The 12,612-nt window shown below is 42.9% G+C and overlaps 1 protein-coding gene across 1 annotated transcript; it reads left to right on the forward strand.

Moving 5' to 3' along the window:
- The first annotated feature begins 697 nt into the window (after positions 1–697).
- LOC128735515 (maltase A3-like) lies at positions 698–2,625 on the forward strand. The gene is made up of 3 exons (XM_053829996.1): positions 698–1,786; positions 1,846–2,441; positions 2,505–2,625. Exons 1-3 carry the CDS (start codon positions 698–700, stop codon positions 2,623–2,625), a joined length of 1,806 nt encoding a protein of 601 aa, XP_053685971.1.
- The last annotated feature ends 9,987 nt before the right edge of the window (positions 2,626–12,612 follow it).

Here is a 12,612-nt window from a genome sequence, read left to right on the forward strand (position 1 = left end):
CGTAAAATTTTTCAAAACATTAACTGCGTCACGCTCGGTGTTGCATGTTGTGCCGTCTTGTTGAAACCATAGCTTCTCCATAGTAATAGCACTCGATTGTGATACGAAAAAGTCGGTAATCATGTTCCTGTAGCGGTCATCATTAACTGTTATGTTTTGGGCGATATCATTTATGAAGAAAAACGGATTAGTGTTTCTACCGGCCCATAAACCGCGTGTTGTTTTCGGGATATAAAGGTATTTCGGCACTAGTCGAGCATTTTCTTTACAGTTTTGGTTGTTGACGGTCTGATGGACGATTAGGTCGACCGTAAAATAGAGGAATAGTACGGTACGTTTCGTGAACTGAGACGTACCACACTATCCCCCTATTTACCGTGTTAGATTTCACAAAGCCACCTGGTATACTAAACAAGACGTAGTCCTACGTCAAAAATACATAAACATCATCGTCATTTCCTATATGGATTTTAAATAACCTTGTTCTGTCGTAATGACTGGTCCATTTTTAAACCCTTGCCGGTTGACAAGACAGAAAAAACAATTCCCAGCTGTATAGAATGGCGCTTACTACAACTTGAAGTACTCCGTTATCTTCGAGGTTCAACCTTACCTAGCTACTTGAAATGAAAAGACTATAAATGAAAGGTCCGCTGCGCGAAACTGATTATTCTCTTAAGGGCAATTCAGGCACATAATGTTCAAGTTTAGATTTGCAATCGCTACTGGCACCTTGCTGCTGGTCCTCATCGGGGCGTGTGCCAATTCCACCACGTTGGATTGGTGGCAAAAGGCCGGATTCTATCAAATCTATCCACGATCCTTCAAGGATAGCGACGGCGATGGCATTGGTGATTTAAAAGGAATAACTTCTAAGCTGTCCTATCTGAAGGGGATTGGCATACGAAGCTTCTGGATGTCGCCAATTAACAAGTCACCGATGGTTGATTTTGGCTATGACATTTCCGACTACCGGGAGATTGCGCCCGAGTACGGAACCATGGCGGATTTCGATGGCTTGATATGGGAGGCTCATCGATTGGGATTGAAAGTTGTGCTGGATTTTGTTCCGAATCACACCAGCAATCTGCATGAGTGGTTTATTAAATCGGAGAGAAGAGAGCCGGGATATGAAGATTATTATATATGGGATGCTGGGCTACCAAATCCAACCGGCGGACGTAATCTACCACCTTCGAATTGGATTGCAGAGTTTCGCGGCAGTGCCTGGCAATGGAGTGAGATACGTCAGCAGTACTATCTTCATCAGTACACTGTGGAACAACCGGATTTGAACTACCGAAATCCGAAGGTTGTTCAAGAAATGAAAGATGTTTTACGGTTTTGGATGGACAACGGAATAAATGGTTTTCGGATTGATGCCACCACCAGTTTGTTCGAGGTTGATCGGCTTGCTAATGGACGGTACCCGGATGAGCCCTTGAGTGGACTCACTAGTGATCCGGAAAGTTTCGATTATCATGAGCATATATACATGCGAAATCAACCGGAAACATTGGATATGATTTATCAATGGCGTGAACTGGTTGATCAGTATAAAAAGGAACATGGTGGGGACACGGTAGTTCTCATGACGGAAAGCTATTCCAGTTACGATGTTTTGAAGGATTATTACGTTGGATCCGATGGCCGGTTGGGATCACATATGCCTTTTAATTTTCGTCTTATTACCGATATTGATAGAAATTCTAAGGCGTCGGATTTTGTGACACTGATCAATTCGTGGATGGCAATCGTTCCTGAAGGAGGAGTGGCTAATTGGGTGGTAAGTAATCTTTGTATTTGTGATATAGTTTTGCTGAAGCTCTTTAACGTGTCTTCTAGATGGGAAACCATGATCGCCCGAGGTTAGGAACACGTCTTGGGGTGGAATGGATTGATCTGATGAATATGGTTATGATGAGCTTACCAGGCGCTACCGTTACCTATCAAGGTGAGGAGATCGGTATGACGGATGTGTTTATTTCTTGGGAAGATACGGTAGATCCAAGAGCGTGTAACGCCGGGAAGGAAAATTTTGCAGAAGCCTCCAGAGATCCATGCCGTACACCCTTCCAATGGGATGATTCACCGATGGCCGGCTTCACCAGTGGCAGGTTAACTTGGTTGCCGGTAGGACCGGACTATCGAACCGTGAACGTTAAAGTGGAAGAAAACATGACGAAAAGTCATTTAAAGGTTTACAAAGCAATGATGAAGCTACGTGAGGGTAAAACATTCCATCTAGGTTCAGTGAAAGCATATGCTGTTACAGAAAAAGTACTAGCAATAGTACGGGAATTGTCGGGATATAATACTTATATCACACTAGCTAATCTGGGTAGCAAAATTGAAATCATCGACGTAACTAATCTTGCTAAGTCGTTACCTTTCAAGTTGAGATTTGAAGTGCTCGGTAGTGGATCTCATCACGTTCGAGGGTTTGTTTTGCATTTGTTTACATTTGTGGTATGGAAAGTTTTATCGTATTATGTTTATTTTAGGGGTATTGTAGCGACTAACGATATACTTATGTTACCGAACGAATCATTCGTTTTGGTTGCACGGATTGCTCCGGTGGAACACTTGCGCGAGTCTATCTGTGAATCGTGGCTGGAAAGTTGAAATAGGGTAAGGTGCCGCCTATTTTAATCAGTTGAAAATAAATGAGCTTAAAATGCAGTGTATTTTGTTCATATTTTCAAAATCTTTTGATAAGATCATATTCTTTAATCACTTGACCGTGGATATAACACAGTTTACTGTGTTCACGACAAGAAATATGATGAATCAAAAATTGTTGTCAAAAAATTACATTCTTTTCGGCTTTGAAGAGAGTCTCCACCTCGCTACTTTGAGTACTAATTACTGCATTTCTAAAACTCAAACACTTAATTTTCACATACCATATTGTAGCAGATACGTGAGCGCTTTGCCTCTCTGATAATTTGGGACAAGTGGTAAAATTCAGGACTGCTTAAGAATGCACCTTGGCGATTAAAATGAGTTCCGGCTGATTAAAATCAGTTCCAACGCATCAATTTTTAATGTATAAAATCAGAAGTTTAGCTTAATAATAGTGATTTTTAGTGGTAACGGATTGGAGAAATAAAATTAACAAGAAGATTGGTATGCTGATATCCCCTACTTAGTCAATTCATAGCTATAATAAGATAAAGTAATCAGTGATTCATTTCATTTATTTATTTTAACGAGAATATTGGAATTCCCGCAGTTTTTTTTGCACGTACTGCGGAATTTAGGCGAAACGTATCCTATGCGTCAATAGCCACTTGATTATTTATGTTACCAGACGAGAGCCTGATACGAGTACTCGGTTCTGAGCTATTCTAGTCAATTCTTGCGCGTCTCGACACTTGCTAGTAGGCTTTAACCTGGTCGAGCCATCTGGCACGTTGGGACTGGTGCCGAATAGAGGAATAGAGGCTTGGTGCCGGTGAGGTTCTTGAACAGAACGGATTTCACTGCACAGTCATCTGGCATCCTTGCGATGCGGCCCACCGTAGTCTCCTACCCAAGTAACAACGGTAGCTGAATTGCAAGAGCAATGGCCGTTTACGGGTTGGTTTAAGGCGATCAAAGCTGCATAAAGTAAGCACTCAAATGGTGTTTAAATAAGCGATGTTTAAGCTACTTTAAGTTTTTCAAACCAGTTCTCTCCCAAAAGCTGATAAAAAAGCTTTATAGCGGATTTTTCTGCTAAACAATCTGCTTCTAAACAGCCATAAACATCAAACCGTTTTACGGCTGCTTAAAGGTGTTAAAATGTAGAGTGAAAGCCTTCATTAGGTTCACAGCTTTCAAACTACTTTAAGTCTGCTTGAGGGTGTTAAAGTGGCTTTACAAACTTCTACCAAGTTTTCTTTCGGCTCACAGCACACATACTGTCAGATCATAGAATTTCGCAATTCGGCGGACAGCAAAAGTTTGTCAGTTATCGACATTATCGACTGCTTCACGCTATACGGGCTAGGCTTCAGGTGTAAATATATTCTCACTGTCTGTTCTGCAAATGCAAATAGGGTGGATCATACGGTGAGTGCTTATGGATCAAAAGATGGCGGGTTTAATTCCCGGAAAAAAGACATGCATTTTTAATTAGCTAGCAGCTTACTTGTACGAATTAAAGTTATTCGAAACTAAAAATATATCGCGTTCACGGCGAAATAAAAATGACGCGTTCCATTTTTTTAAATTTAAAAATAGATTTTTTTGGCTGCATAAAGGTTGATGAAGCGTTGATTAAGCGAGTGGAAAAGTAGATTGCAAAACTATTTCTCGTTCTAAAAATAGAATTGACAGCATTGCGCAAATTGGCTATTTAAAAGTGCAAAAAAGTTTCTATTAAGCTTCATTGCAGCTTCCAAAGCAGCCATTAATTAGCCTGAAGCTTGATAAAATCATCAGATTTAGATGTTTAAGAGCTGAAAAAAGGTTTTCATTTCTAAACCTAAACCATAGATCAGCCGCAGGTTGAATAAAATCAGCTATAAAAGCGTTTGATCAGCCTGAAATTGGTACTTGGGCAACTTTCACCAGGTGTACGATGGGAATCTTTCCAAGTAGTGCCTGCAACTTGTGGTTCATACGCCTACGGCACTCTCCGCTATCCGTTTGTACTCTGCTAAAAATCGTCCGTAACACCTTTCGTTCAAATACGGCAAGTGCACGTATATCTTCCGTAAGCAAAGTTGCTGTTTTAAGTCAGTAGAGGACTTGAGAGGAACTGGTCGGAATAGCGTTTTACACATCGTCAGCTTTGAGAGGCGGCGAATGCTCCTTGATCGAAGCGTCTTGCGGATGGAAAATTAGGCACGCTTTCCAGCTTGAATGCGTTGTTGGAGATTCCAGAGATCCCTAATATACGAACTCATCAACCACTTCCAGCTCATCGCCGTCAATTGTCACTGTCCGTGGGAGGCAAACGTTGCTTTCCCTGGAGCTCCTTCCTACCATATATTAGGTTTTCGACGCATTGATTTGTAACCCTATCCTCCTAGCCTCCGTTTTTAGTCTGGCGTAGATTGCTTCCGCCGTCCCAAGGTTTCTAGTAATGATGTCGAGGTCGTCTGCGAAGGTTAGGAGTTGGCTACTCTTGTTGAAGATCGTTCCACTCGTTTCGATGCCCGCTCGCTGGATTCCACCTTCAGTTGCTGGAATAAATATATTTACCAACATAGGATAGATTTATCTAAAACTTGGTTAAAACTACTGCGAAGTGTACAAATTCAGATTTTGTGTGGTTTTCCAATCAAAAACTTGGCTTCGTATGGCGGATCAGCATCGCTTGCTTGCATGCCTCGCGCGTTGCAAAAATAACCGTTTGTCGAGAGTTTTTCGACAAGTTTTCGAGAGGCGCACAGTTGACAAAATCGACCGAAAACACGGATGTTTTTGTTGCCGCTGTTTTCAAGGGGTACAAAGTGAGTTTCCTTATGGAAAAAATTACGAGAAATCGGGTGATGATGGTTTCAATGCTCGTAACCCATGCAACAATGGAGTATTATTGTACTCTTATTGCGGGTTTCGTGACCAATTTTGGTCTTAAATGCCATGATAAGATTGTAATAAAACCCAAATTGTTACTTGGAAAATAACGAGAAAGTGCCCATTTGGAATAATCATTTACAAACTCTATCTAATTCGAGACCCTATGGTAAGGAAAGTAGTAGAATGTTAAGAAAAAAGTACTGCCATCCGGGGTGACATTGTGCCACGGGGGTGAGATTGTGCCAAAAACCAAAAATGTTTATTCGTGAAAGTTCATTGTATCTATGAATACTGGTGTCCTAAATTCAAAATGATGATGAACAGAACATATTTATCCATAACTTAGAATGCAACACAGATAATATTAGCAAACTATTTAGCCTAAACAGGGTTTCAAAGTTCGCGATCAAAAATACTCGGAAATAGCGCTTGTAAAAAATGTCCCAATCGAAGGTATTGAACAAAATAGGCATAAGTTAGTTATTTGGGAGCTTTTCTCTTATTAATTGCGTCAAATAATTTTAAGTCTACATTCATTTTCGACTCGAAAATTGGCGAAAAAATTGCTGGTAACTTAACTTGTTAGAAAGAGATTATCCACATAAACAAAGTGGCATTTATTGTATCTGAAGTAGGTACATTTTAATTGTTCTGTAAACATGACTGGGATGGATTTTTAAAACAACTATAAAGTTTGAGGATGAAAACAGATATAGACAATTGACGCTTGCTCTTATACGTTTTTTGTTGTACTTTTAAGTTATTTGATCTGCCACCATTTGCCACCTTGGGAAATATTTAAGCTCAAAGAAGTACTATTTTGACGTAGAACTACGTCTTTGTTTACTATACTGGGACTGGGTAGCACTTTGTGAAAACGAAAATAAAAGGGTAACGTTTGAATGAAAGATTTCAAATGCTAATAACTACTAAACTACTGAACGAAACTGAACAATTTGTATGTCGTTGGATAGAAAAAATGACCAACAATTTTTTAGGGGTGGGGAGGGGGGGGGGGTTGTAAGAGAGCAATTTTTAGGGAAGCGTAAGAGGGGGGGCTCCCATACAAATAAAACATAAATTTCCTCAAAACTCGAGAATGAATCAAGCAAATGTAACCAAATTTGGAATGAAGGGGTTTCAGCAGGCAAGAATTTTTTATATGATAAATTGAGACTCCTCCCTTCTTTAGGAAGGGGGGCTCCCATACAAATAATATATAAATTTCCTCATAACTCGGGAACTAATCAAGCAAAAGGAACCAAAATTGACATGTGGGGGTTTTCGGAGGTAAGATGTTTTTCTAAGATGTACTGAGAGCCCTTCTTCTTCTAAGAGGGGGGGCTCCCATACAAATGAAATACAAATTTCCTCATAACTCTAGAACTAATCAAGCAAATGGAGCCATATTTGATATGTGGAGCTTTTAGAAAGCAGGATTTTTTTCTATGGTATAATGAGACCCATCCGTCTTTTAATAGGGGGGGGGGGGAGGATTTTTCTATGGTGGATCCGAACCTTTGCTTTCTGTAAGTAGGGGAGTTCCTATACTAATTAAATACAAATGTCTTCATAACTCGAGAACTAATCAAGCAAATGGCACCAAATTTGGCATGTGGGGGTTTTTGGAGGCATGAATTTATTTTGAACTAGCTGACCCGACAAACTTCGTATTGCCACAAATTAACCTGTGTTGTACATAAATCATGAATCTCGGATGATCTTTGTCACTATCTCGAGTTTTGCAAGCCCCCCAGTGGGCGGCGCTTCCGACGGCGGGTCACCGGCAACACTCGCGACAGGCTCGTCCTGAATGATCTAGTGTTACTATAGATAGTTTTTGTGGTCTTGTTATTGATTAATGTTTTATGGAAGAGTCTCGAATTTCTCGAGTTGGATTAGTTTTTGAGTTTCGCAAAAATTTCTGTTTTATTTGTATGAGAGTCCATATCCCCCTACCACAGGGGTGAGAGGTCTCTAACTATCATAAAATAAATTCAAGACTCAAAAATCTCCTACATGCTAAATTTGGTTCCATTTGCTTGATTAGTACTCAAATTATAAGGAAATTTGTATTTCATTTGTATGGGAGCCCACCCTCTTAAAAGGTAAAGGGGTCGTAATACACCACAGAAAAAAATTTTGCCATCTAAAACTCTCACATGCCAAATATGGTTCCATTTGCTTGATTAGTTCTCGAATTATGAGGAAATTTGTATTTCATTTGTGTAGAAGCCCCCCCTCTTGAAGTGTGGAAGGATCCTAATTCACCGTAGAAAATATTTTTGCCTCCAAAAACCTCCACATGCCGAATTTGGTTCTATTTGCTTGATTAGTTCTCGAGTTATGGGGAAATTTGTATTTCATTTGTATTGGAGCCCCCCCTCCTAATGTGGGAAGAGGTCCTAATTCATCACAGAAAAAATTCTTGCCTCCAAAAACACCTACACGCCAAATTTGGTTCAATTCGCTTGATTAGTTCTCGAGTTATGAGGAAATTTGTATTTCATTTGTACAGGAGCCCCTCCTCTTAAAGTGGGGAGGGGTCCTAATTCACCATAGAAAATTTTCTTGCTCTCGAAAACCTTCACATGCCAAATTTGGTTGCATTTGCTTGATTAGTTCTCGAGTTATGAGGAAATTTGTATGGAAGCCCCCCCTCTTAAAGGGGAGAGGAGTTATAATTCCTCTTATAAAGAGGGGAGGGGTCTCAATTCACCATAGAATAAATTCTTGTCACCAAAAAAAAACACCCACATGCCAAATGTTGTTCTATTTGCTTGATTAGTTCTCGAGTTATGAGGAAATTTGTATTTCATTTGTACAGGAGCCCCCCTCTTAGAGTGGGGAGGGGTCCTAATTCACCGTAGAAAATTTTCCTGCCCTCGAAAACCTTCACATGCCAAATTTGGTTCCATTTGCTTGATTAGTTCTAGAGTTATGAGAAAATTTGTATGGAAGCCCCCCCTCTTAAAGGGGAGAGGAGTTATAATTCCTCTTATAAAGTGGGGAGGAGTCTCAATTCATCATAGAAAAAGATTTTGTCTCCAAAAACACACACATGCCAAATTTGGTTCCATTTGCTTGATTAGTTCTCGAGTTATGAGGAAATTGGTATTTCATTTGTACAGGAGCCCCCCCTCTTAAAGTGAGGAGGGGTTCTAATTCAACATAGAAAATTTTCTTGCCCTCGAAAACTTTCACATGCCAAATTTGGTTCCATTTGCTTGATTAGTTCTCGAGTTATGAGGAAATTTGTATGGAAACCCCCCCTCTTAAAGGGGAGAGGAGTTATAATTCCCCTTATAAAGAGGGGAGGGGTCTCAAATTACCCTAGAATAAATTCTTGTCACCGAAAACACCCACATGCCAAATTTGGTTCTATTTGCTTGATTAGTTCTCGAGTTATGCAGAAATTTGTGTTTCATTTGTATGGGAGCCCCCCCTCTTAGTGGGGGGAGGGGTCTCTAACCATCACTAAAACCTTTCCTGGCCCCAAAAACCTTTACATGCAAATTTTCACGCCGATTGGTTCAGTAGTTTTTGATTCTATAAGGAACACAGGACAGACAGACAGACAGACAGACAGACAGACAGACAGACAGACAGACAGACAGACAGACAGACAGACAGACAGACAGACAGACAGACAGACAGACAGACAGACAGACAGACAGACAGACAGACAGACAGACAGACAGACAGACAGACAGACAGACAGACAGACAGACAGACAGACAGACAGACAGACAGACAGACAGACAGACAGACAGACAGACAGACAGACAGACAGACAGACAGACAGACAGACAGACAGACAGACAGACAGACAGACAGACAGACAGACAGACAGACAGACAGACAGACAGACAGACAGACAGACAGACAGACAGACAGACAGACAGACAGACAGACAGACAGACAGACAGACAGACAGACAGACAGACAGACAGACAGACAGACAGACAGACAGACAGACAGACAGACAGACAGACAGACAGACAGACAGACAGACAGACAGACAGACAGACAGACAGACAGACAGACAGACAGACAGACAGACAGACAGACAGACAGACAGACAGACAGACAGACAGACAGACAGACAGACAGACAGACAGACAGACAGACAGACAGACAGACAGACAGACAGACAGACAGACAGACAGACAGACAGACAGACAGACAGACAGACAGACAGACAGACAGACAGACAGACAGACAGACAGACAGACAGACAGACAGACAGACAGACAGACAGACAGACAGACAGACAGACAGACAGACAGACAGACAGACAGACAGACAGACAGACAGACAGACAGACAGACAGACAGACAGACAGACAGACAGACAGACAGACAGACAGACAGACAGACAGACAGACAGACAGACAGACAGACAGACAGACAGACAGACAGACAGACAGACAGACAGACAGACAGACAGACAGACAGACAGACAGACAGACAGACAGACAGACAGACAGACAGACAGACAGACAGACAGACAGACAGACAGACAGACAGACAGACAGACAGACAGACAGACAGACAGACAGACAGACAGACAGACAGACAGACAGACAGACAGACAGACAGACAGACAGACAGACAGACAGACAGACAGACAGACAGACAGACAGACAGACAGACAGACAGACAGACAGACAGACAGACAGACAGACAGACAGACAGACAGACAGACAGACAGACAGACAGACAGACAGACAGACAGACAGACAGACAGACAGACAGACAGACAGACAGACAGACAGACAGACAGACAGACAGACAGACAGACAGACAGACAGACAGACAGACAGACAGACAGACAGACAGACAGACAGACAGACAGACAGACAGACAGACAGACAGACAGACAGACAGACAGACAGACAGACAGACAGACAGACAGACAGACAGACAGACAGACAGACAGACAGACAGACAGACAGACAGACAGACAGACAGACAGACAGACAGACAGACAGACAGACAGACAGACAGACAGACAGACAGACAGACAGACAGACAGACAGACAGACAGACAGACAGACAGACAGACAGACAGACAGACAGACAGACAGACAGACAGACAGACAGACAGACAGACAGACAGACAGACAGACAGACAGACAGACAGACAGACAGACAGACAGACAGACAGACAGACAGACAGACAGACAGACAGACAGACAGACAGACAGACAGACAGACAGACAGACAGACAGACAGACAGACAGACAGACAGACAGACAGACAGACAGACAGACAGACAGACAGACAGACAGACAGACAGACAGACAGACAGACAGACAGACAGACAGACAGACAGACAGACAGACAGACAGACAGACAGACAGACAGACAGACAGACAGACAGACAGACAGACAGACAGACAGACAGACAGACAGACAGACAGACAGACAGACAGACAGACAGACAGACAGACAGACAGACAGACAGACAGACAGACAGACAGACAGACAGACAGACAGACAGACAGACAGACAGACAGACAGACAGACAGACAGACAGACAGACAGACAGACAGACAGACAGACAGACAGACAGACAGACAGACAGACAGACAGACAGACAGACAGACAGACAGACAGACAGACAGACAGACAGACAGACAGACAGACAGACAGACAGACAGACAGACAGACAGACAGACAGACAGACAGACAGACAGACAGACAGACAGACAGACAGACAGACAGACAGACAGACAGACAGACAGACAGACAGACAGACAGACAGACAGACAGACAGACAGACAGACAGACAGACAGACAGACAGACAGACAGACAGACAGACAGACAGACAGACAGACAGACAGACAGACAGACAGACAGACAGACAGACAGACAGACAGACAGACAGACAGACAGACAGACAGACAGACAGACAGACAGACAGACAGACAGACAGACAGACAGACAGACAGACAGACAGACAGACAGACAGACAGACAGACAGACAGACAGACAGACAGACAGACAGACAGACAGACAGACAGACAGACAGACAGACAGACAGACAGACAGACAGACAGACAGACAGACAGACAGACAGACAGACAGACAGACAGACAGACAGACAGACAGACAGACAGACAGACAGACAGACAGACAGACAGACAGACAGACAGACAGACAGACAGACAGACAGACAGACAGACAGACAGACAGACAGACAGACAGACAGACAGACAGACAGACAGACAGACAGACAGACAGACAGACAGACAGACAGACAGACAGACAGACAGACAGACAGACAGACAGACAGACAGACAGACAGACAGACAGACAGACAGACAGACAGACAGACAGACAGACAGACAGACAGACAGACAGACAGACAGACAGACAGACAGACAGACAGACAGACAGACAGACAGACAGACAGACAGACAGACAGACAGACAGACAGACAGACAGACAGACAGACAGACAGACAGACAGACAGACAGACAGACAGACAGACAGACAGACAGACAGACAGACAGACAGACAGACAGACAGACAGACAGACAGACAGACAGACAGACAGACAGACAGACAGACAGACAGACAGACAGACAGACAGACAGACAGACAGACAGACAGACAGACAGACAGACAGACAGACAGACAGACAGACAGACAGACAGACAGACAGACAGACAGACAGACAGACAGACAGACAGACAGACAGACAGACAGACAGACAGACAGACAGACAGACAGACAGACAGACAGACAGACAGACAGACAGACAGACAGACAGACAGACAGACAGACAGACAGACAGACAGACAGACAGACAGACAGACAGACAGACAGACAGACAGACAGACAGACAGACAGACAGACAGACAGACAGACAGACAGACAGACAGACAGACAGACAGACAGACAGACAGACAGACAGACAGACAGACAGACAGACAGACAGACAGACAGACAGACAGACAGACAGACAGACAGACAGACAGACAGACAGACAGACAGACAGACAGACAGACAGACAGACAGACAGACAGACAGACAGACAGACAGACAGACAGACAGACAGACAGACAGACAGACAGACAGACAGACAGACAG

The sequence above is a fragment of the Sabethes cyaneus genome, chromosome 2 (genome assembly GCF_943734655.1).
Source record: "Sabethes cyaneus chromosome 2, idSabCyanKW18_F2, whole genome shotgun sequence".
NCBI lineage: Eukaryota > Metazoa > Arthropoda > Insecta > Diptera > Culicidae > Sabethes > Sabethes cyaneus.